The 25,658-nt window shown below is 45.8% G+C and overlaps 2 protein-coding genes across 4 annotated transcripts in view; one reads left to right on the top strand and one right to left on the bottom strand.

The window, feature by feature from the left end:
* Positions 1-8,997, bottom strand: part of PIK3AP1 (phosphoinositide-3-kinase adaptor protein 1) — a 44,357-nt gene extending 35,360 nt beyond the window's left edge. For 2 of the 3 annotated variants that reach the window (XM_071811884.1, XM_065843441.2), the window contains exons 1-2: positions 8,872-8,997; positions 2,667-3,083 (exon numbers count right to left, since the gene is read on the bottom strand). In XM_071811884.1, coding sequence (XP_071667985.1) covers positions 2,667-3,083; positions 8,872-8,884 — 430 coding nt within the window. In that variant the 5' untranslated portion in view covers positions 8,885-8,997. The remainder of the gene's footprint in view (positions 1-2,666; positions 3,084-8,871) is intronic. The other variant, XM_065843443.2, reaches the window with a different exon arrangement.
* Positions 8,998-12,089: 3,092 nt separating this feature from the next.
* Positions 12,090-23,694, top strand: NOLC1 (nucleolar and coiled-body phosphoprotein 1). The gene is made up of 14 exons (XM_065843440.2): positions 12,090-12,244; positions 12,330-12,385; positions 12,487-12,608; positions 14,221-14,336; positions 15,106-15,247; positions 15,774-15,877; positions 16,147-16,297; positions 17,274-17,414; positions 17,825-17,914; positions 19,235-19,381; positions 19,544-20,104; positions 20,788-20,900; positions 21,268-21,348; positions 21,623-23,694. Exons 1-14 carry the CDS (start codon positions 12,134-12,136, stop codon positions 21,779-21,781), a joined length of 2,094 nt encoding a protein of 697 aa, XP_065699512.1. The 5' UTR covers positions 12,090-12,133; the 3' UTR covers positions 21,782-23,694.
* The last annotated feature ends 1,964 nt before the right edge of the window (positions 23,695-25,658 follow it).

The following is a 25,658-nucleotide window of genomic DNA, read 5'->3' on the forward strand; positions in this document are numbered from 1 at the left end:
GGAACTATGTACACCTGGGATTGTCTTCTCTTCAGAGGAAGCATCAAAACATTTTCATTTGAAGCCATTCACAAAATCTGGTCTGTAGAATCACACGATGGAAGAGGTCACCTAGTCACCTTTTTTCCCCACACAGAGGCAAGATCTCATACATTCATCCAAATACTTTTGCCATGAAACCAGCCTAGCTTACATAGGTTCTTCCTTCCACAAGAGTCAGAGTGACAGTGGATGGCTCGCCTTGGCAACTGCTCTGATATGCACAAAGAAAGAGCCTGACGTTACCCAACTCTTGTGTGCAGCTGACAGCTCACATCAGGTGGGCCTCCCATAACCTCAACAGCAGTTCAGAAATTCTGAATTTTTGCGTACCAAGCTGTTTGGAAAATGCCACAGCAGACCCCACTGCAAATTATTTTGGTTTTATCTCTGAGGAGTGCTGGGAAGTCCAGCACCCAGGTCCCACAGGCACAGTCCCCACTGTGCCAAGGGGCAGCAGCTGTACACAGGGAAAACCCCTTGTTGAAGTGGAGGAAGAGAGCTAGGTCACAGAATTAATCACAGAATGGTTAGGGTTGGAAGGGACCTCTGGAGATCATCTAGTCCAACCCACCTGCTAAAGCAGATTCACCTAGAGTAGATCTCACAGGAGATCAGTCAGGTCAGCTCAGTACAATTCATTGACTGCATCTGACATCAAAGAGAGCAGAGGCTGCTCTTTAGTTGATAAGGCTCTGCATTCAGTGCACCACCACCAACAGATATGCTTTCCCAGCACATAAGTCAGATTTTGGGTCCTCCCCTTTGACAACTACAGCTTCTCTCTACAGAGAGAAGCAGATGATCCAGAGTGGTTTCTAGCTGATTCATTTCGACACCTGTCCCCTTCACTCAAATTCTCTTTGATTTTTATTGTGCCCAAAATAAGCAAAATGAGTGAAAGCCTCTTGCTAGTAGGGAACCACCTGGCTACATGAAACCTCCCACTATAGCCAGTCCATCTAATGAAGGATGGAAACACTTGTGCTTCCCGCTCCACCCGCAGTCCAGAACGCAGGAGTCTTTCTTCTGCCCAGCATTGTGCTTTGTGCACTCAGAGCGCAGCAAGCCAGAATGGACTGGCAAGAGCTGGCTCCAGGAAGAGATTTCAGGACCAACATCCCTTTTTACTCTCACACGCTCTTCAGCTACACTAGAACTTACTCCTACTCTGGCCTAAAAAACTCTGATGGTCCTCAGACATGTTAAGTAAAACCATTAATTTTACCAGTAATCTAGGGAGATGTTGTTTAAACCTCCCTAAATTTGAATAGCATATCTAAAATGAATAAAATATTGGTGTCGTGCTCTAAACCCACATTTGGAGGAAAACAATATCTAAGCTTTTACTTTTGCCAGAAAGCATCAGAAAAGCTAATTTAATCTCTGGTAAGTTTTACTTTTCAGAATACAAAAGCTCAGCCACCGTTTTCTGTCCTCTTCCTTGCTGGAAGCAAAGGAGCCAGACCACTTTAGCCCTACGTTATCTGTTGGGATCAAGACATTTTAGGGGTGTTTGAAAGAGAGATGCAAACTTCCATTTATGCAGGTTTTTGAAAGGTAGTAAAACATATGTTGTGACCTGGTTACGTGAGAATGCCATCTTCAGCACAATCCCTCAGTCACCTTTTTTTCAGGAGGACTGTTTTGGTCAAGATCATGCCTTTCAAAATTTATTTTTACTGTGATAAATTTGTCATGATTATTGTTGTTGTTATCCTTGCATAAAGCACCTTTATGCACACAACACCAGATACACTATAAGACTGCACTGCCTCATTTATGCCACTAAATACAGACAAATATTAATTCAAGATTCAAGACTCCAATCCTGCTAAGGCTGACAAAGAACACTATAACCCTAAGTATGGCAGTATCATAAAAATATCCTGACCAGCAAGACTCCCCACAGCTCTTCACCTTCATTTCAACAGAAACTATGAGAAAGGAGTACCACACACTCCTCTGGAGTTTAGGAAAGTTCAGACTCAATTAAAACTCGTACATTGGGCTTCTATAGTCTCCAGCTGTTAATACTTCTGCCCTAGTAAGTCCCTGTGTTTGTTACAAGGTGATCACTTTCAGACAAGCTGGGTTATTTTTAAGGCTATCAGCACAATTCTCCAATTGATCTCTGCCATTCCATCACATGTAGCAAGCTGATATGTTGCCAGTATGGTTACATCTCCGACTTCAGGCCCAGCACTAGAGAATACATATTATACAACCTTATTTTTGTTCTGGTATGACAAAAACGTAAGTCTGAAGGAAAAGATTTTCCATCGATTGGGGTCAATAAACTGCAGGGTACAATATCTACAAGTAGAACTTTAAAGATACTCAATTTTTATTTTCAATTTGCATTTAAAACAAGACAGCTAAAATAACCTCCAAATTCACAAGTTCTCTGTGAGTCACTGGTAATCTCTTCTGAATTAGGGACCAATTGACCAGGCGTAGAAAAACTGGCTTGCAAAACTTCCTAGTTTACAAAGGTTGTGCAATTTGCTTTAGCTTTCTATTTCAGTAAAACACATTATCAGCATTAAAATAAGGATAAACAATATCACATATCTCCCTCCTCCACCCCATGACCAGGATGCACAACCCCACAGGTGCCACCTTACCTTCTGAAATAGCCTTCTTGACAGCAGCAAGGTAAGCATCAGGCTCATCTTCATTTGTGAGTTCTTGCCACTGCGACCAGTCCTCGAAAAAGGTCAAATAGTCATCACAGTCTGTAACACCGCAGAACAGCTTGACTACCTTGTACGGGGGCCATAAAGCTTCCTGAAGGCTCTTCAGGACAGGGGGGATATAAAAACTCTGCACCAGCTCAGACGACAGCAAAAGGATGATGCTCCGACTTTTGTTGAACAGGTCCAGATCCTGGTGAGAGATGGCAGACCTGCCTTCCAGCTGGTAGGTCAGAATTCGATGCCTTCGAACGTGCCGAGTAAAGAGGAAGAGATTTTGGAGGTACTGACACCATTCAGTGGCGTCACTTGCATACACAATCAGCACATCATATCCTCCAGGGGCTCCTGCACAAGAGCAAGATTATCCCAGGGAGAAGGATTAAATTCAAAGCAAGAACTGACTGACCCACAGCTTTGCAGAAAAAAAACCCTACAGGGCTGTCCCTATAATTCATGTCAGAAGCTCCAAAGCACTTCAAAAGAACAGTGGGTATATCTAAAGTGAGGTGTTGACAGCCACAGAGCAAGTCTAAGGGTTGTTGAACTCGTAATTGCATTTACCCCACTAAAATTTAAGTATATTTTTCATTCTCAAAAAGCTTCCTATGAAGAAGGGGATTTCCTATGTAGTTTCAAGTGAAGCAAACCACATGTGGAGATCTACAGATTTAAAGCATGTTGATAGGAAAAAACCCACAAAAACCCGATCTCCAAAACAAACTATGTTGAAAAGGGGAGTTCACCCTTGGGTGTGAAGTGAAATCGTTTTAGACAACTACAGAGTCTCTGCAACACAACTGCAGACCATTGTACATTCAAGCAAAGTATATACTAAACATAGTACACCTAAAATAAGAAAGGCCTTTATTGAAATGAGGTCCTACAATGCTCACAGGAAGCCACTATGGCTTCCATGGTGTTAGACATTTGCTGTCATTGCAGCAGAATGCAAACTGCCTGCAAAGTATATGTGCAACTGAAGGATATGAACCAGTCCTGGTGCTCACAGCACGGTAATTCCATCGCTCAGTCACCAGACACTCTGCCAGCTTGTGTTAGAGTCCTTCCCAACTTTCCCAACTATTTTGACATGACAAACCCTCTCTTCAGAGTGAAAGAACTAATACAATAGTGGAGGCCATAACACAGGCCAAAATAAACTCACCAAAGCTGACTTGTTCCATAATTCTCTAGAGACAGCTGCTACCTACACACTCCTGCATTTCTGTGCTCTGGAATGAAAGTACTTTTAAAGCTATTTCCAGCTTGCTAAGAAGACCACGTGCAGATTGAACCAACATGACATGATGCAGTGGTCTCCCACCAATCTCAAGAAAACTTTGAAGTCTAAATTTAATTTTACCATTCATCTGCAAAAGAAGTTCACCCAAATGTTAGGATTACAGCTCTGGTCCCATGGTACATTTCAGTGCTGAGCATTTCAAATCTTATTAGTAAATTGTTTTTTAATCCTATTTTGGCTCTTAAAAAGTGTTAACATTTCCAACCCATCTCCAACCAGAATCAAGCAAAAAATGGCAGATTTTTCTAATTAAAGTAGAAGGTGATGCCTAAAATTCAGCATGCCAAAAAGAGCATCTGCAGAGAGTGAATTTGCCAGAATTGAAGATGACAGTTTTGCAGTCACCTTATTAAAATTCAACCAAAATTGGACCGCCTCCAAAGACTCTGTTCTGCCACCTTCCCCAGAACCTGCATTAAGAAATGAAGGCTGAACTGATGTCTAGGCCACATATGGCACCCTAGCTCTAAACCATACAATTACCAACTTCAACCTGTAGTTGAGCAGAAGTGGTACAGTTGAGAAGTAAAGCATGGAGATGTGCTCCGTTCTCAATCAACAGTGTTATGTTTACCTGCATAAATGGAAAGTCTCTAGCATTGATAGGATGATGTCCTAGCTATGGAGAACACAGACACTGCAATTCAGCAGTATTCACTAGGGTGGCTCTGTGTTTCTGTGTGAACAGAGCTCCTGAACTCCATATGGAGGCTTGTAGGAGACTGCATTCTCACTGGAGGGGATCCAGCAAACTCATACAGCAGACAAACAGACCAAAAGCCTTGGGACTTTACACTATGAGTGCAAAACTGCTGTGAAAATGCGTGGCTTTCACACCAGTGAGAACACGACTAACCCCCAAAATATCACTTCTGGCTGAACACCACCTGAAAAAGATGACAGAATCACATGAGCAGAAACAGGAAAACCAAGCAGAACTCAAGAGGTCAGTTGTTTTATTCTAGAAAGGGAGGAGTGCCAGAGACTTCTGCTTCCAGAGCCATGTGTTGATTTACTTGCAGCACAGGGGGAAAGGGCAACACAACCATCTGTGGAGAACAGGGCCCACACACTGCAGCATGGCCCCTGAGCCAGACCTTGTCAGACAGGAGATGATGCAGTGACTTTGAGATCTGCTCAGGGCTCCTGAAGTCCCACCATGGTGCTCTCTGGGAGAGGTCCAACCTGCTGGGGAAAGCAGCAGTGACTTCCAGGGCATTTTAATGTTCTATAAAAATGGAACACCTAAACCAACCATGCATTTTTAGAAAGAGCATAGCTTCCACAACTAAACCTGTTAGCAAACAGCCTCTTGTCCAGTCCTTCTGTGAAATAAGCAGCTGTGCTTGGAGAGGACACAGGGTGAGGGAGCCACTGATTTTAAACAGGCACTGCACTGTGGGGGCACTAAGTACCCAAGAAGCCTCCCTTCTCAGATACATAGGCAAAAGATGCAAACTTGACAGACTCTCTGCAAGTTCCCTACCAGCATTTATATCCCCAGAGACAACATCACCCAGAGCAGTGTAGCCTCTGCAGTCAGTAGGAAGACACTTCACGCAGTGTTTAGGAAAGGTATTGATTCCCTAGACAGCACTTGCTCTATCAGCACATAATTTCCCTTAACAGAGCTGTGCCAGCCCTCCCCAGGCCCTCTTAATTCCTATAGCCTCTTACACTTCTAGGATAAACTGAAGAACAACGCTTTTAAAAGGAGAACTGAGATATAAAATTACTGACTCCATTTTGAGAGCCAAGGAAACTCTTTATATTCATAGGCAAAAACACTGGAAGTGGGTCTTGAAGAGCTAAATAAGCTTAAGTCAGCAACGGAACTGTTGCAAAGAAAACAAAAATCTAGAAACAGTTTCAATTGCAACACCTCTTTTTTAAAAGGATGACACAGACTCGCTTTCCTAAATAATTCTATTATTTAACCAAATACCTCCCTTTGCAGGACCAACTACTGTTCACTCCTCAGGGAAAAGTGTAATAAATGGAGAATACAGAATGTTTCAGGGTGTTCTTCCCACAACTATTCACACATCACTTACAGAAAAACTCACAGAGCACACTTCAAAGCACAATGTAAACTCTGCCTATCGTACACATACACAGAAATCCCTAGGTGAACAGCAAGCATTTTATTTCTTTAAACCTTGACCTTAGATAGATGGTTTCACAATGCGTGGGACAGTCTGGTTTTGCAAAAACAAACACAAGGAAGCCTTTGATTCAAGTAAGAAAGGTATGAACAAAATATGCAATAGCAAGATGAAGAAAGATTCGTGCCAGCCAGCCATTTCAAAATGGTCAAATGCTCTCATATGTAATCTAGTTTAAATTTTAACATTACGTTGTTTCTCCATTCCTAAACTTAGAGTGTAAAAGTGACTTTTGCTTCTGGTTACAAAATGTCAGCACTATTAATACTACTGCAGGGCATGTGTAACTATTTATTTCATAGAAAATAATCCAGGTGGTGTTCCATGTAAGTTTGTAATGATAAAACATAACCTTTGGACTCCTCTCCTGCTGTAACTGCCTCTTCAGTGCTTAGTTGCACACTCCGTTATACAGCAATGATAAAAGACCAATGAGATTACAAAACAGTACTGTAGAAAAGCCTAAGACCTCTAATTGAGGTGGAAGGCACACAGACTAAATATCACAGACACAGAACACAATACAAAGTCTTCCCTAGCTTATAAACTGCTCACAGAATGGAAGGGGATGAAACAATTCAGTCAAAATCACAGAAGGCCCATGGCAAGAGAATAAAAGTATCCTATAATGATAGACCATATCATGTCTTCATAGTACCCCTCTGAGAAGCAAACAAATCAGGTTTATCTTCAGACCATGTTTGCGAGTCATGAGGTGACAATCTTTGAGTTTAGAGCAAACATGGGATAGTGGGTTTTGGCCATATTGCAAGGTTCTGATTACCACAGAAGTAGCTAAAGAATACTGCAGGAAGCTAGCATATCAACTCAAGACTACATCTTGCCCACTTATGCTTCCCAAACTCGAATGAGGTGTCATCAACTGTTATTACCTATTAGTTCACTCTACAAGCCAAAAGGTTTGACCTTTTCCAATTTACAGATCATAAACAGTTTTCCATTGTGCTTGTAGGTCCCACAAAGCAAATTCAGGGCCTCTAATAATATACAGCTTTCCTGTGTCACCTTTCGCTTCCCTCTCCTAAGTAGACCGTGACTTCTCATTGTTCACAGACAAGGTAAAAAACTGACAGACAAAATCTTTACTCCAACTCAGGTGATCACGTGCTAGATCAAATCCATCTCAAATTCTGACGGTATGAAAAAGTGCTACATAGCCTGTTACCAGTCTGTGTGGAGAATCTTGTGTATGGAGGATACATTAATAATGCAATAGAAAATACAAATTCTTGATAGAGGGGGATCCGCTTCCTATGATATAAATGAAACCCAGCTCAAGGTGTCTTAATAATAAAATTCTTAAGAGAGAGAGCACTTCCAAGAGCTGTTAGAAGCTGCTGGTGGGCAGAAACAGCAGTAACAGAAGTCCACAGCACCTTTAATATTTCAGTGTCTGAAGTGTGTGTATTTAAGTGATGTATGAGGAAATCAATGCATTCTTTGCCTAGCTGGAATGCATAACAAAGTAATAGTGATCACATGAAATAATTATTAACATCCTAAAAAGACCTCTTACTTAGACCAGAGTAGAAAACCTTCTACTTTATTTAAAATGCTGCAAACAAGCAAGAAGAAACAGCACAATCAAATTAGATAAAAGTTTTGCTAGCCAAACTTCAGCGACATGAACATGAGATTTGCATTACGATATGCGAACCTATAGTTGTTCCGCTTTTAAGAGTCTTTGTGAAATCACCTTCTGTTTATAAGGAGAAAAGTAGTTTTGCCCACAAGTCCCCTGAGGCTCCATTTAGCTTATTTTTACATCGCAAGGAGATATGCATCAGTGAAACACTAACTTCACTGAAACTTACTTCACACTCTGAGAATGGCACGTTTTTCCTTTTTTAGATAAAACACTTACACTTCCCTGCAGGGAGGGGAACTTGCAAATTGGGCACTAGCAAGACTTACACAATATGGGCTAAACCCCTCTCCCTCTGCAGTTCGCAGCTCTATTCTAACCAGTTTTACCCGCACACATGCTAACTAAAGCATTTTCATCGATGGCAACTTAGCCGAGTTTGTGGTCCTGTACCACTGTGGCAACGGCCACCAAGTCATATGCCAAAAAAGAAGCATGCAAATGTAGGGAGATAAAATAGGATTAAGGAAGAACTGACCTCTCAACAAAACAGAAAAACATCTAGGTGGCAAAGGTTAATCAGGGACAGATTTCTCTACAGAATACTCTCCCTCAGAGCTAGCTGAGCCGCCAACCTGAAGCGCACTCAAGTCAAAGGAGAGCTCTGCCAGCACTTGCCCTGAGCAAAGCCAAGTGAAGGAAGGCAAATGAAAAAGCGCAGCAACTCGACTGCGAACAAAGGAGCCACCGCTGCCCCGAAAAACTCCCCTAAACTCGGGGAAAAGACCCTCCCCTCCCCTTTTCCCAGCAGCGGAGGAGCGCCCGGAGCGAGCGGAGTCGCGCAGCGGCACCGCCCCGCAGGCGGGATCGCTCGCTCCGCTACCTCCCCGCTCACCGGCGCCGAACCGCGGGTCAGGACGTTCCCGGACTGGGCTACCCCGGAACGCCTCGCCGGGGATAAACGGGATCAGCGCCCGCCCGGCCCCGCCGCGCAGCACGGCCGGGCGAAGAAGCCCCGCTGCTGCCCCGACCCCCGAGGCGAGCGGCCGCCGCACCTACCAGGGGCCGCCATGGTCCGGGGCTGGCGGGAAAGGGCCGCTCCCCGTCCCTCACATCGCGCGGCGCGTCCCTCCCGTGGCCACTTCCTCGCCCCCGGCCAGGCGCTCTGTCCCGCCGCCCGGCCCCGCCTCCCGCCCGCTGCCCGGCCGGAGGGTGCCCGGCAGCTGAGGGCGGCCCGCGGCGCCCCCTGCAGAGCCGGACACGGGGCGGCTGCGGCCCCGCCTCGCCCAGCAGGTACACAGCGGGATTCCCCTGCTGGGGGAGGGAAGCTCCCTTTTCCAGCTGGCTCAAACCGTATATTCCATAGGTGTCTGAGGAAACAGCGCTACATTGAAGGAAAGGTTATGTGTTACAATCGTATTGAAATTCCGTATCCCGAGTCACAAGAAACTCTTAGTAATGGCTGTGGAAGAGAAGTGAGACCTGCTTTATGCAGACCCCCAACACAGGCTTTGACTTCTCTCTCCTATGAGCAACGAGTTCTGTTCCTTCCCTAGGGGAAAACCAGGTTGTTCCATACAGAACAAAGCAGCTTGATGTTCTGTATTTTCCTCTAAATGATGCAGTCTTTTCCTTTAGATTTATGAGATTCCATGTGACTATGCTCATGTTTGAGTACAGAGAAAATAAGCCCCAGAAGGACACTATTGGCAGTTTAGAGATTAGGATTCAGTTTAATTTTGTCACTGAAAACAAAGCAACAGATTCTGCCTAAATAATTATTTCAGACTACCCATTCGCAAACTTGGAAAAGCCACATGCACTCATTTGCACTCATGAACATTTTGTTGCTGAGAACCAGCAGAGCCTTTCATTGATGTGCTTCAGCAAAGCAAAAGCAGGTTCTTTACAATCTTGTTTCTGTATCAAAACGGTCACTGGACATCCTCCTTGCAGCTTACTTAATGCCACCAACATTGATGTTGGAACAGTAAAGAACCGACTGTCTCCTACTAAGTAACTCTTAGAAGTTGGTCAAACTCTCCTGTTACCTCCAAACCTTTCTTTACCCAAAACCTATTTTAAGCTTACAAATTCTGTGCCACAGCCTGTCTTCCAAAAACAGAGTGTCTGCTCCCACAATAAGACCATGGAAAGAGTGGCAAGAGCAGAGACCTCTCCCAGGAACACTCTACTCTGGGCCGAGGAGCTCTCCCTGCAGCTTTAACAGAAGAGATACACCAGCCAAGGGGAAGGACTGAAAATACCTGTTAGGAGTAGGTGAGGGGAGCAAATGAATTCAAAAGCAACAGCATAAATCAGTTTAATTTTCTTACCTTTTAGATCCCAGGATTTCCCACTACTGCCTTAGGGAATAGAAGAACAAACTTGCTTTCCTTCCACGGTTACTGCCCTGCCAAGTCACCTGGAGAGCTGCAGGTGCAACACAGCATAACTCACCCAGACAGGCACACACACACCTCTGAAAAGCAGCAGTCACATAGCTCCTGGGAATAGACCTAACTGGCAAAGGCCTGGCAAGAGAGGGTGATGCTTGCTCACCAGGCAAGAAGCAAATACAGCCAGTCATTTCCCTGGATCCTCCCAGTAGCTACTTCAGACAGGAGGATTTAAAACAAGTTTACCAGCAATGGCTACATCCTTCCTGATGCTGGCAAAAGCACTGACCTTGTGCTGAGCTTTGCAGATGAAGCTTAAAGCTCTGTCTTACTGTGGATGGAAGCTACAAGAATTGAGAGAAATATTGGCTCCTGAAAACAGTTTCCTTCCTGTAATACAGCCCTGGATTATTCCATACATAACAGGGACAGGCCAGATCACAGGCAGCTGAAAACTAAGTACACATATTTCACAGGCCCACAGTTGACTATCCCTTTTCTATGCTACAGACAACAGCACCTGTACAAAACTACAAAATCTTACAGTATAATCTGCCACTGCATGAGCTGCTTTGAATTCCCCAGCAGTGCAAACACAGCACATTTCAGAGACACCAGAACCAGGTGTGCTCTGTTGTTCAGCCGACACTACCTAACTGCACACAAGAGGGCACAACAGCACTTAAGAGCAGAGAACTATGTAAGGGAAATGTAAAATGTAAAGAGTGCAACACTACCTACCTACTACTGCTTTTTTGGCCCTAGTAGCCCTAACTCAAAACTTCAGCACAGGACTCATTCCTTCCTTCACTCTTAGCAGGCTATATAGTACATCTTATTGAAAATAATGAGCAAAAGGCACACCACAGAGAAAACAAAACACTGCGTTAATCAGGGCAAACCCTCAGTTACACAAAAGTAAAAAAACCTCCATGGATAAATGACTAATTTAAAGCCACAGCAATATCCAACAGCTGAATGGAATCTCCTCATCAGGATCCTGAATACACTAACAGACCACACTTGTCCTCATCAGCCTCACGTGAGGCTTCCACACCCACCCCAGAAGCTCCATTTAAGCTCAGGCCTGGGTCTTTATCATTTGTCTGTTCTACTTTATAGTGGTATCTTTTTCATGTCCTGCCTCTAACCTTATCCTCCTTGTACGCCTTTCAATCTTATCTTGTAACTTTATCCTCAATTTCCTCTCTAGCTCCATGTTATAGACAGTCCCTTTAGGCCTACAGTGTTACTTTTGCTCTAGCTCTTCTGCTGTTTCTACTATTGCTCCTGAATACATTCCTAATGTGGATATTGGACCTGTTTCATAGCTCATCTTTCCTGGGACTGCTGATTAATCTTCTTGTTGGTAGCATCTGTGTCTGGTTGCCATGTTCAAGCTAGGTGGGACTGCACAGTTAGCAAGGATGCTACCAGCACTATGTTGCCTATAGATCCCAGTTTGTTCTCCTCCCTGGAACGATCCTGCTCCTTGTGCTCCCACCATTCTCCTTTCAGTGATCATATTTAAAATGGATTATAGCTAGGAGTTGACTGATGGGACAGAAGGCGTTCAAGTGGACTAAAGTCTTCCGATGTCACACGTGTGCTCCCGAATCTCCTTGTGGAGGCTGACCCGGGTTCCCACCTTCTTCCCTCCCTTTGCACCACAAGCGGCCCTGCTTGTTGCCTTCACCCAGCCGCGGGCGCCACCACTGAGCGGGGCCTTTCCCAGCCCCCTCACAGCACTAGGACGGCTGCGCCCGCCGTGTCCCTCCCGGCAGCCGCTGCCGAGCATCGCGCCCGGCCCGCACAGAGAGGAGGGCGGAGCTGAGGCCGTGCGCGTGCGCACACACGTACGTACGTACGTGAGTACGTGGCGCGGCGCGCGTGCGCGCAGGTGGCACGTGTCGGCGGGCAGCATGGCGGAGTGGCGAGCGGTGCCCAGTGACCTGTTCCCCTTCGTGCTCGCGTTCCTGCGCGAGAACCGCTTCGATGGCGCCGCGCGCGCCTTCGCCAGGGAGGCGGCGGCGGTGAGTGGGGGCGGGGCGGGGCGGGGCGGGGCTGTGGGACCGACCGACCGACCGACTGACTGACGCGGCCTCTCTCCCCGTTTAGAAGGATCAGGACCCCAACGCTGCCTCGCTTCTGGACATCTACAGCTACTGGCTGAAGTAAGTGCCTCCGCGGCGGCCTGGGGCGGGGGTGTCACCGTGGGGCCGCCGGGCTCTCCGGCCGCCGCCGCCCGGTCCCTGCTCAGCCTTTCTCGCCGTAGGTCTCCGGCGGCCAAGAAGAGAAAGCTGGTTCCCAACGGCCCGCAGGCGAAGAGGAAGCCGTCCTCCAGCAGCGGGGACAGCTCCAGCGAGGAGGATGAGACGCCCCCCGCGAAGAAGCCAGGTGGGGGTGTGAGCAGTCCCAGGGCCGGCCAGGGCTGTGTTCGGCGTTGGCTCCTCACTTGGGTGTGGAGCTCAGCCTCAACGGTTCCTTTGGGCTCCGTCAGCAGCTATCAGGGACTGGGGTGTACTCCCTGATCTTGCTTCTGGCACGTCTTTGGCTGTGGCATGTGAGATGTGTTCACCCCAGCTAAGGGTGATCTCGTTATCCAGTTATAATTTGAGCATAGTAGGGTTTGTGTCTGCTAGAAGGTTTTAGCCGTTTAGATTGTCTCTTTTTGCTGACACTGGTGAAGGTATTGGGCTGCATTACATTTTGAAGGTACTGTTGAACTACTGGTCTCATTACCTTGTTTATATTGAGATTTTGCTTTCCAAACACTCACTGATAGGATATCTCAGCAGGGTTACCACTACTTGCTTCAGCATATTCAAATTATGTGTTGATTTAACTATTGAGTGAAATTGAGTTTTGAGTGCATGTGGATTGGGCTGGTATTCTCTTAATGGGAGGCAGCTGCCTATGGACTCAGTGGCCTTGAGGGTCTCTTCCAAACAAAATGACTTTTTGTTACATGCTATTTTACAGGGACAGTTTCATTGAGAGCTTTAAAGAGTGATTTCTCATCTTACTATTGTAGGAAAACGGATTTTGATTTTATAAGTGCTTTCACATTTGTTAAAATATGCATAATTTGACAAAACTCCTGCATGGCTAGGATTTATCAGGTATCTCTGTATCGGTGGACACCATGACCTGTTTGATGCAGGGCAGTTGTACACGATATCCCTGAGTTCCAGCCAAACACCGGACATCCTTACTCACCTGTTGCTTGTGCGAGGTTACTGCTCTTCTTTCTCTCAAAATTGTATCCTAGTACTGTCAAAAAATGCATCCCTACACTGCACTTCGGTATGTGGTGATTTGTGGAATTCTGGAATTGTTCTTCTGCCTTGCCTTAATCACAGCGTATGGATGTTTGTGTGTATCTAGGACTAGATTTCTGCGAGAGAAGTAGTAGACATGGAGAGGGAGAGACACAGAAGGAACCTGGTCTTCACTGTAAGACATCCTAAACCTGAGTTGGAACTTAAATCTCATATTTATTCAATAGGGACAGTTGCAAATATAATTTGAGGGAAAATTATTTATTTTTCTCCGCCTTATTAAAAAGCAATCAGTAACCAGGAAGGAGTATATTTGGCTAAAGCATGTTTAGCAAAGTCTTTGGAACCTTAACACAACGTTGCAGTGGTTCTCTTTGGAAGTCTATGCACATTCAGTGGGGGTTTTTTAAGCTGGAAAGTATGCAGATCCAGTTAACATTATCTCAGTTAGTGGGAACACTTTCCTGTGGTGCGTCCTTTTTGGTGACAGAAGTCTGTACTTTGTGTGTAACGAAGATAAAAATCTAGAATTGGTTTTATCCTCTTGCCTACCCATTTTGGAGTCTTCTGTATCACCTGCTCAAGAGACAAAGTTGGTGTTATGAACTTCAGTCATGATTTAGTAACCTTAGTATATCCTTTTGCCCTAATACACACTAGTGCAGGATATAGGTACATGGGAGTTGTGAATTAACTTAAAATTGATATGTGCTTTACCTTATTGACAGCTAAAGCAGCCACTGTGCCCAAGGCCAAAACAGTTGCTCCAGCCAAGAAGGCAGAGAGCAGCAGCGAGGACTCCAGTGATGATTCTGACTCAGAGGAGGAGAAGCCACCACCAAAGGTCAGCTTTTCTTTCCAACCTCTTTAATGCATGTTTTGCAGTGATGGCAGACTGATGGTGATAGCAAAATTCTCTCAGAAATTTGACTCACTTTTGCTGATCTATAAAGTCCTTAAACTTACATAGCAGGTGCTATGTAAGAAGATATTTTTGTAGTGGACAGTGTGCCATTTGGACTGGTCATGTGAGAAATTAATTTCATGTCCAGCACCCACTTTGTTTCCTCTCCAGGTCTACTCCAAAGACTGCCAGGGCTTACTTTTTTGCAGAGAAAGATTTATTTTACAATCACTAAAATAAATTTGACATTTTTTGGTATATATATATATGTGTGTATATATAAAAAGAGATTCTTCTCTTTCCTTTTTCTTGCTACAGTCGTGGTCTTGAGAAATAGCGGAGGAGTAAGAATTATGTCAGTGTACACTAGAGGAGACTTAACAGAGTTGTTCTGTCAGTATTTTCAGTCTTAAAACTGGTGTGGTCTGGAGAAGGAAGACAACAGTGTCAGCCTCAGAGCTGCCCCATGTTGAGGAGGCAGAACTGGAGACTAAGGCACAAAGCAAGTCTCCCATGGCCTGCTGGGAGTTTCCTCGGAGCAAAATTTTTACCTGGGATTGTCAGGCTGTAACTGTTAGGCAGAGTGGTGTTCCCAAGTCAAAATGGTTCCCTCTGTGAAAGACAGCTGTTTATACTTTCTGTGCATGTGTCCTTCTTGTTAGTATCTTTTCATGACTACGAGGGCTAATCAGTTTTTCCTCTTGTTTAGAAAGGTGCAAAACCTGTGGTGAAGCCAGCTGGAACTAAAATCCAGCCTCAGAAGAAAGCAGAGAGTTCCAGCTCTGACTCGAGCAGCTCTGATGAAGAAGCACCAAAGAAACAGCCACCAAAAACAGTAACACCTAAATCAGGTACATCTTATTTTATATCATGAGCCAAAGTGGGGTATTGTGGGGGAAGCCAGAGAGGAGAGATGGGGGCTGTACCTACAAGTAAAGGTATATGTATTAACGTAGCAGTCTGAAAATCCGCTGTTATGGCCATTTGCATTCCAGTCCAGTCTGCTTCTGACATGGAAGAGGTATAGAACTGATTGCAAATAAAACGTCTGGTCCTGAATGCTGCCACATTTGCATAACTAACTGCAATCGGTAACCTTAACTGCTTAAATAGTGCTTTTGCCAGTGTCTTCCACTCAAAGAGCAGGGAAGATCTTTACTTAGCCTTTAGTCCTGGAGCTTCCAGTGAGCTAGAACAGGCAGTTTTCTGAAAACTTTATCTAAGCTTGCAGTAGGATAAAATAGCAGTTTTGCAGTACTGCCTTAGTCTTCTCTGGCTTCCTGTGGTTCTTTTCTCTCTGATACTTTATGCTGAATGTAATTACCCCTCAGCTATCACAGTGTATCTTCTAATGTCCCTTTTTACTTATCTCAAAAGGAAGTAAACCTGCTCAGGCAGCCCCCAAGGCAGTCAATGGAAAAGCAGCAAGCAGTAGCAGCGGTAGTGAAGATTCTGATGAGGAAAAGACTGCACCGAAGAAGGTAAATTAGACCATGAAGAACTTAATGAACACTGTAGAAGTCTAGCAAGATGGAGTGTATCTGTTTCACAGGGACTGAAATGTGCAGACAAAGGCACAGACCACGCAGATTCTGAGCACAGTATTTGTGGCTCTTATACCTCCTTCTCCTTTATACAGTGGGATGACGTGTTCTGGCATCTCTTCATGTGCTGGATCCACATCCAGCTGTTCCCACAAGATTTCTGTAACATCTTTTTTAATGTGTATTTGTTTGCTTCTTGTGATAAGGCTGTTCCCAAGAAATCACCTCTGCCAAAGCCTGCAGCTACTCAACCATGTCCAGGGAAAACCAAACGTGCCAAGGAAAGTTCCAGTAGTGAGGATTCATCTGACAGCTCAGAAGATGAAAAGCCACCTGCAAAACAAAAGCCAAAGTCTGGTAAGTGTTAAGAGCCATGGCTGTGATGTGGGCAGATGCTTTGTGCTATTCCTGATGTCCCAGGAGAAGTGTGTGCAGGGCACGGGAAAGTCTTGCTGCACACAAGGTTCCAGGTGGTGCTTGTGGTTGTAACATGAACCAGAAATAGAGCAGTCCTTTTCATGTGTGCTGGTGGGGCTAAACTTACAACTCAGCTTCTCACTCAGCAAGGACTGGGGAGTGAGAGAGATTGTGGCAGACTCTGCTTAGTTTGCTGCATGTGTTCTGTTCAGGTAGCCTTTAAATACATTCTTCTGGCAGGTTCGTTGTCTGCCAGGATTTGAGAAGTAATTTGCTAGTGGTTGGGTTATTCTGTAACTGCAGCAGTTTCAGCTTTTTAGTTTTTTTGCAAAGTATCCAGGCCTTTTCAGTTGCAATCCAGCTGATGGACTAAATGGGCCTTTGTTCAGTATAGTTTAATGCTTTTAGAATTCCAGTAGAGACCTGATCTGAGTGGAGGATCGTGCGTTGAAACTCGATCTGATTCTCTGATCAGAAGATTTGAGAGTAAATGAAAACAATCAATAATTGACATAATTTGTTTTGTGGGGTTTTTTCTTTTTTTTTTTTTTTTTTTTACTCTTTTGTTGTTGTTGGTTTTTGTTTGTTAGTTTGGGTTTGGGGATTTGTGTGTTTGTTTTTCTGAAAATGCTTGGTGTCATGGGTTCCCATTCTTCTAGAAGTGCAGAGAAAACTTCTGCAGAGATGGTTGTGTCAGCTGAACCTCAGGAGGAGAGTTAAACTCACAGTAGAAACAGGAGGTAGCAGTGGGGTGGGTGTAACCTTTAAAATTATAAGGTAGTAGTTTTGATTGTAGCTGCAGAAGGGGAATAAATGGAACCAAATAGCAGAAGTGCTGTATTCTAACTACAAGAAACATCTCACTTTCTGCCTGTGTTGTCATGCAGGCATCTGAATGCTGTGTGTCTCTTTGTAGGTCAGTACAGTGCTGTGCCACCTCCTCAAGCTACACAGACAAAGAAAGGCCTTACTAAGGCTCCTGCAAAAAAGGCTGAAAGCAGTGACTCTTCAGACAGTAGTGATGAGGCAGAGCAGGCGCCCCAAAAGGGAGGAGCAGGTATGTTGTGGGAGCAGAATTTATAGAGGAAGTACCATATGGTGTGGTCAATGTTTTGGCAATATCTTGGTTTCCTGAAAAAAGCTGTTTGACTTCGGTGTGTGGTGCTGTTTGCTTCTCTGGAAGCGTAATTTGAAGGAATCCCAAACACTGTGTACAACCTGTGGATCCGAACTGTGTGCAGGTTGGATTGCTTTGCACATGTTGGTTTGAAAAGTCATCAGGATGTAGTTACGTGGAATAAGGCAGGTCCATTACTGCAGCTGGCCAGGTCCTTGCTTGGCCTCCCATGTGCTGGCTGAATGGCTGGTGCACTGAGAAAGGAGCTTTTTCACGTCTGGAAAGGTGTGGATCTTGGGACAAAGGTTTGTTGTGGATGTAACCTGTTAATTTTAGAATTACTTTTGCAGGCAAAGCAGTAGTAGCTAAAACAACCCCTGGACCCAAAACCAAAGCTGTGACTACCAAGAAGGCTGATTCCAGTTCTGACAGTGACTCAGGTAATTCAAGAAATAAAGTTTTTATTTTTTGCATTAATGTTTTTATTGGCCAGATTGCTGTATCATGCTGTATCTGATAAGATCCTTAGCGTGTGAGCTTGAAAGCTTCACAGTCTCCGTAGCTAACAAGGTGTGAAATTGAAAAACAGCCACTCGCCACACAAGTGAAGTCTTGAGGATGAGACACCAGTGAGACCATTGGCAAGTGCAGAAAGGTCTGCATGTTGCTAGGTGGAAAGGGTGGGGCCTTGTATATCAGGTTTCTTCAGGAAGGTTAATCATTACACTTTTTGAGGATCTGTGTCTTAAGATTTTTTGTTTCTGCTATCCCATTGTGTTTGGAAGAAGTTTATAAAATAAAAAATGTTATCACCATACCAAGTTCAAAAGAGCCTCAAAAGATGCCTTCTCCTAATGTGACCCTAGAAATAGGGTTCAGTGTGCCTTGTGTCTAATATTGATTATCTTTAAGGTTTGCAATGCTGTATTTCCCATGCAAGTTCCCTATGTGCTACATTTCCTCCCCAAATTCGAGGTTGCTTCTGTTGTATATCTCCACGTTTCTGGTGCCATGGCAGGGTCTGTGGGTGTCAGCTGCCTGTCTGTCTGCAGACAGCTAGGACTAGGCTGAGTGACACTTCATTAAGTGGCAGGAGTTCTGGTTTTGTTCCCTAATTTCTCATAAACACAAGACTTTGATTATTGTTATTAAAGTGGTCAGAAATGTTGGAATAGATGAGGCTTAGCATTCCAGCTTGCTGTGACATACAATATAAAGGCATATTTGTATGCAGGAGTCTCTGGTGCATCTTCAAACTGCTGCTAAACACATTTGGTACAGGAAATAGAAAGCTAAAATGAGATATTGTCCTGTTGATGCCTCACTTTAGCTGTTTTATCAGTTTTATCTCCTAATTTCCTACCTGTTCTTTGATCTTTGCCACATAGCTGCTTTTCTCAATGTTTCTTCTCCCTGAGTTTGTTCTTGGTGATACCTGTAGTTTCTCCAGTCTCTTATTCTGTACCTCTTCTGCTACATTATTCTCCAAATATCTGCTTCCTTGTGCATACATTAGTGAAGAACTTAAATTGCTTGTTTCCACTTCCTTCCAACAAAGAAAACATGTGGAAAGATGAATGCTGTCCCCTGACCATTCAGGTGTTTGTCAAATGCTGTTTATTGCCAATTATCTAGTGGCTCTTCCTTGGGCCACAACCTATTTTGCTTTTCACTTACCCATGGCTTGTATACATGTTGTTACTAAAGTAACTTGCACCAGAAGCTTATTAGCTTAAAACATCCTGTTTTATTTTGTTTAGATTCTAGCTCTGAAGATGACAACAAGAAGACAGGGAGTAAGCTCCCAGCCAGACAACCTGTGATAAAGAACACTTCCAAACCAGCAAAAGTAGCTGTCAAGCCTGGACAAGCAAAGAAAGACTCCAGTTCCTCCTCTGACAGCTCAGGTATTGGGATAGGAGAAAATGAGTATTTCCCACATGCATGTTGCACTTGCCCAGACTTCTGTGTTTCTAGGCAGGGTGTGAGGGTGCAGTTGAATCTGCCTGTTAGCTTCATGTTGAAGAAACAGGGCTTAGCCTTAATTATTCTTTTCCTTTACATTCTAGATTCTGATAGCTCTGACAAGAAGGCCCCTGTGAAGCCCACAACTAAAACAGCAACGCCTGCAACAAAGAAGTCACAAGCTGCCCCAAAGAAAGCACAAAGTAGCTCCGATTCAGATAGCAGCTCCAGCAGCTCTGAGGATGAGAAGAAGAAGAAGAAAGGCACTCCAGCTAAATTAGCTGGCAAACCGAGTAAGCCAGTGTCCAAACCTTCTACACCAGCTCCCAAAGCAAGCACTTCTGACTCTGATAGCTCTAGCAGTGAAGAAGAAGAGGAAGAAAAGAAGCCAGCAGTGAAACCAGCCAGCAAATCTACAGGGGCAGCAAAAGCAAATGGGGGGAAGAAGGCAGCTGCTTCTAGTAGTAGTAGCAGCTCATCTGATAGTTCCAGTGAAGAGGATGAGAAGCCCAAAAAGGCAGGGAAAGGGACACAAAACGGTTCCAAGATCACTGCCTCCACAGAGAAATCAAGAACATCCACAGCAGCAAACAACCTCAAGTCTCAGCCAGCTGGTGGCAGCAGTGAAAGCAGCTCTGAAGAAGAGACTGGACAAGTCAATGGAGGTATTACCTACAGTCTGGCAAGTGGGTCTGTCAGGCAGTGTTGCTGAGCTAAGCATGAGTGGAAGCCTTTTCTAAATAATATTCGGTCTAATCTGTATGTGCTATTAGATTATGTCATGTGGTGCAGTACTGCTAGTTTTTAATTTGATGTGATCATTTTTCTCTGTGTCGCGTATCTGCTGGCATTGGAATTTGTGGTAACATGAAGCACATTTCTGTACAGTTGTTACCAGTTGCCATCTGTGCATGCACAAGATTTTTAGTGACAGCAAGCCAGGCTGCTGGATGACCTTGTCTGTGTTTAGCTGGACACCATAGGTGATGCCTCAGTGCACAACCTGAACCTTTATCCCTCCAGGAGGGAAACAACTTTGAATGTGCTAGTGGTGTGTGCAGGTGTGTGATTCAAAGAACTGGAAAATATAAATGAACAGAACTTTCTTAAGTGCATTAAATCATTAATACAGAGATACTCAATTTCCCAAAATTATCCGCATCCGTTAAGATAGGATAGCAAAATCTCTGCTGACCCAGAATGGCTGTTAGTATCTGTCATAGCAGTGTGAGTGAGGTAATGCAGGCACTGATTCTCACACCTGTGTCAACACTGGGGGAGAGGTGCAATTACTTTCCACAACACTGCAGGTACTCTCTTTGAAGTTTTACTGCTGTACATCTAACAGGCACGGTCAGGAAGAAACAGAAGAGGGACGATGCTCAGGAGCCAGAGACACCACACAGTAAAAAGGCAAAGATCAAAGCCAAAACACCACATACAGTTCCCAAGGTGAAACGGGTGAGTGAGGGTGGACTGTTGGTGACTGGTGGCAGAGGCATCTCTGCCTTCTGAACGAGTAGACTTGTTTCGTTCTTTTGGGGGGAGGTTGGGCCCACAGAATAAATTGTATTTTTTCACTTGAACCCAGTGCACACGTGTGTGTAATATTCTGGCAAAGCCTGATTGAATATGCTTGCACAGGAGCATCCCTGTGCTGCCTGATCTGAAGAAGGGAAAGGATTATAAATCTGAGAAACACTTAAAAGATTGAGGCAATGTGAACAGGCTCCCTATTTGCAGGACGAGAAGGGAAGGAGGTTATCACTAAGAAAATAACATGCACATGTATGTGCTTACTGTGTCTTGTTTTCTTTCTCATAAACAGTCAGCTTCCCCATTCCGCCGAGTAAGGGAAGAAGAGATTGAGGTGGATGCCCGTGTTGCTGATAACTCATTTGAAGCAAAGGTAGGGCTCAGTAACACCCAGAGTGGGAACACTTGGCTTCTGCCAGCACAGGTTGGCAGAGCAGCCTTGGTGTGTCTGTGGGTGGGAACTTTTTCCACCAGGGGGTGCTGTTAGGAAGTGTGTGAGCGCTTGTAGGGTGTGCATGGGAGAGTGGTGTCGGCTCCAGCATTACTGTACTGGTGTTTGCTGGGCAGAATAAAGTGCAAAGCATTGCCTTTACTCTCTTGGGTACTGACCTGAATTTCCTTTCCCTCTCTTTCTTCATCCCTCACAGAAAGGAGCAGCTGGTGACTGGGGTGAGAAGGCTAACAATGTCCTGAAATTCACTAAAGGCAAATCTTTCCGCCATGAGAAGACAAAGAAAAAACGAGGCAGCTACCGTGGGGGCACTATATCGACCCAAATCAATTCTGTCAAATTTGAAAGTGACTGAGAATGTTTTATTGGGAATTCATAAACCATCTGCTCACCAGAATGGCTTGGATGGGCATGTGGACACTGGATGTCAAACCTGCCTGGAATGCTGCCTTCCCTAGCCCACTGTGGGACAGGCAGCTCCAGAGTGGGGATGTGTGAGAATGGTTGGATGTTTCCTTCTTTTGTTTCTAATTCTGGTTTAGACCCCTATTCTGGAACCGTCCTTGAGCTGGTGTTATTGGCACCACTAGCGTGACCTCCAATAATTACATTTTCGACAGTCTCATTTTAAAAGGCTGGCAGTGATTTTTCATTTTGGTTTCCTGCCCATCTAGTAGCAGAAAGAAATCATTCCCCTGTATCTTAGCCTCCCTCTTCTTTTTTAGTCAGTTTAACTTGGATACGTGTGAAATGGCGAGGACTGTGACTTGCCTTTGGCTTGTTCTGTAAGAGCAGCAATTGATTTGAACCGTCTGGCTCTAATCCCCACCCCCACCTGACATTTCAAGTTCACAGTTGCAGTGTGACAGGGTTCCTCTTTTCTGTTTCCTCCTTTCATGGTTTCACCTTGCAATAAATTTCTACCTTCCTCTTCACTCCTGTTGAGGCCACTAACCTTAGAGAAGCAGAGTCTGAAGACACCTTAGTAGTTGAGTAACTGTGTTGCTTGCACTTGCAGGTTGGGACCTCTTGTAAGAAAGACCAAGGTCTATAGTACTGCTGCAGCACTCCTGATAACACTTTCATTGGGAATGTGGCTGGGGAGTGCAGATGTGCAGATGTTCCTGACTGCATGGAGGTTGTGACAGTTGGCTCAGTGGGAATGGGTAAGGAGGCAGAGGAGATAAAGCTCTCTTTTCTACCCAGCTCTGTTTTTTGCTGTGTTTTTGTTTCAGAGGCTCTGACTGCAGTGTGGCATTATTCCTCACAGCGTGCCAGCTTATGCTTACTCTCAGCAATGTGCCATGCAGGTTGTTGGGAGTTGAGATGAATGTATTGTTAATGCCTTAAATTTATTTTTTAGTTGGATCTCTTGCTCTTTGAGCTGTTTTTCATTTGCTAAATCCCTCTCAAGAAGTAAAATGCCAGTTTCCCCCTGGTGCTGAAAGATTTGAAGTGTTGGCTACAAGTACATGTTCAGTATGGGGAGCCTCAAACAAGTTCGGTAGCTTGCAGCCTAAACTGAGATAACAGCCCACTGCTTTTGAGGAGGGCTTGCTTTCCTACCAGTTGCATGACTGCCTCCTTATTTCTGGTACAGCTCACATCTTGTAGAAAATGTTTCCTCCAACTACTTTTCTCCCATTAGCTGGGTTAATTTTAGTTTGTGGAGCAGTCTGCTGAGCCCATAACCAGTATGAATGCAACAGCAGTAGTGCATGTTTGGGAGATGGGGTAGTGGGCTGTGAGAACTGCCCACCCCATCTCGTGAAACTGCTAGCCACCAGGAGAGGTTATACAGGCCCTTATTTCCATGTGCCCATTCCCTCACCAAGGGGTGACAATGAGAAGAGCCTTGTTACAGGAAGCCACGTTTCTGTGTAAAGCAGCGTCACCTAATTCAGGGCTGGATGAGACTTGATGAACCACCCCCGTATACATGAACTGCAACATGTTTCATTGAGCATTTTTCAGGCCTTCCCCTCTGGCTTGCACAATCACATTGGTGCCTGGATTCTAGCCTGCAGTGCAGAGGGGCCCAAGAGACCATGGTTATTACAAGGACTTAAAGGTTAGAGGCCAAAGGAAGGTGGGAAGAGAGTATTTTTGGCCTGGGGATTTGAACATCATCTTGCTTGTGACTTGTCCATTTTCTGCTGTTAATCAGGAACTTGCATTTGCAACTTTAAAACTTTTTAAAAACTTTTGGGGGTATTTTAAGTGTGAGAGTTTTAATGTGTCAGAAAATAAAGACTGCTGCCTTTGTAACCTGAGTGACTACTGTAGTCAAAGGTGTGGGATCGCAGGTGGGAAAAGGGAGAGCATTGGTGCTGGGGGTAATGTAGCACTGTCTCTCTCCATCTGTCAACAGTCACTTCATGTCTCCTTGGTTATGTGTGTGAGTTACAGGCGTTCAGAAGTGAAAGATGGCCTGTGCAGCTGGCTGTCAAGTGACGCTGCAAGCAATTTGGATAAAACTCTGTAAGAATATTTGATTATACCAAGACAACTGGAGGCTGCTTGGGTCCATTCCCACCAGAATATCTGGTTAGCTCTTCTCAAATATTGCTGCCACATTAGCTGTGCGGCAGCTGGCAATATAACTTAAGTAGCACCAGCCTCTGGTAATAAGAAACAAGGAACATAACTGAAAAATTGTGTATATACCTGGTTAAAAGAAGTAATTTCTGTGTCCCCTTGGATCTCTTCCTCTTCTGTGATCATGTGTGCAGAAAAAAAGAAACATGCTAATTAGGTAGATTCTGGTGGACGTCTTGTGTGCTGTAATGCTTATTTTTACCCTCTGTGCTATGCCTCTGGGGAAAGGTGATGAACAGAGTGGCCAACAGTGTAACCAACACTGTCTGTCAGAACCTTCCACCTTGAATGTGATGTTGTAGGAGAAGGTGTAACGCTATCTGAGGTTTCAGCAGCAGATGCAAAGAATAGCTGGAGATCGGCACCTGACTGAACAAATGCAGCAAGTACCAGAGAGGAAATGCTTTGTGAGACTCAAAACTACATGCTCTTCCATGTGCTTGACACTCCTAGGGGAAAAACTGCTCCTTTCACAAGCTTTTGCAGCTAAGCAGGCTTAACGCACGGTTCTGCTCTCTACTACTGTCCTGGCGTAAAGGAAACACCTCATGGAACACTTAGGCCTAGTTTCCCCATGCATCACTGCTGTGGTTTCAGCTGTGGTTAATGCTGGAACTGGACTAACAAGATCTCCCCCTCTGGTGTGTGCTGTACCTGTATGGGTGCCCCGGGACACCGTCCCTAGCCTGATTCCTCTGCCATCCTTTCCATTTTGCTGTCCTGACTAATATGTGTGCAGTCCCCTGTTCCCCTCCTTTCCCTGAGCCCGCAGAGAGGGTCCTGGCCCTGTGAGCGTCTGAGTAGAGTCTGGCACCGGTTACTGGAGAGACGCTTTGACACGCTGGCCTGGCAGGGGACGCAAGCGGGAGCTGCCAGGTGCTGCCTCCCTGCCTGCTCGGGCTGCCGGACCGGTGGGGGCGGCTCTCCGTGCTCTCCCTTCAGACCCTCTCGATCTGCCCCACTGCGGGCGAGCGCCTGGCTCGGCCGGGCGGGCGGGGCGGCCCGTGGGTGCGACCCGTGGGCTGGGGCTGCCCCGCCCGTGCCCGCCGCCGCCCGGCCTGAAAGGGAAGGCGGGCGGGCGGCAGCTGCTTCCCTCCCCTCCTCTCTCACTGCCCTGCCTCGTTTTGCTTCTGCGCCGCGACTTGGGCCGCGCTCCCGGTGAGACTCGCTGCAGGTGGGTGTCGGCTCCGCTGCCGATGGAGCGGGAGTGGCGGAGCGGGCCGGGGCGGGCGGTCCATCCGAGGGGAGCCGGCATGGGGGCAGCTGCAGCCGGTGCCTCTCATCCCTCGTCCCGCCGGGGCGGCTCTCGGCTCAGTAGATGCGGCGCTGTCTCCCTGTCCGGACGCCCGCGGTCAGCCCCGCGGTCGGTGCGAGCGCGGCCAAGGGCTGCGGCGCCTGCCCCGCCGCCGGCCGTCCTGCCGGGCGAGGGGTTCCGCCTGTCCCTGGGCGGTCGCGGCGGCGGCGGGGCCGATGGGCTGCAGGGACGGGCTAGTTCGGTGTGAACCGCGGGTCCGCGCGGTGGCCGCAGCCCCGGGTGCTGCACGGCTGCCAGTCGCGCTCCGGGTGAGCACTGAAGGGCTGGACCGAACTTTTTGTGCTAATGGCAGAGGCACCCAACTGCTCCTCTGCTGCCG

The sequence above is a fragment of the Patagioenas fasciata genome, chromosome 8 (assembly GCF_037038585.1).
Source record: "Patagioenas fasciata isolate bPatFas1 chromosome 8, bPatFas1.hap1, whole genome shotgun sequence".
NCBI classification, from domain to species: Eukaryota; Metazoa; Chordata; class Aves; order Columbiformes; family Columbidae; genus Patagioenas; species Patagioenas fasciata.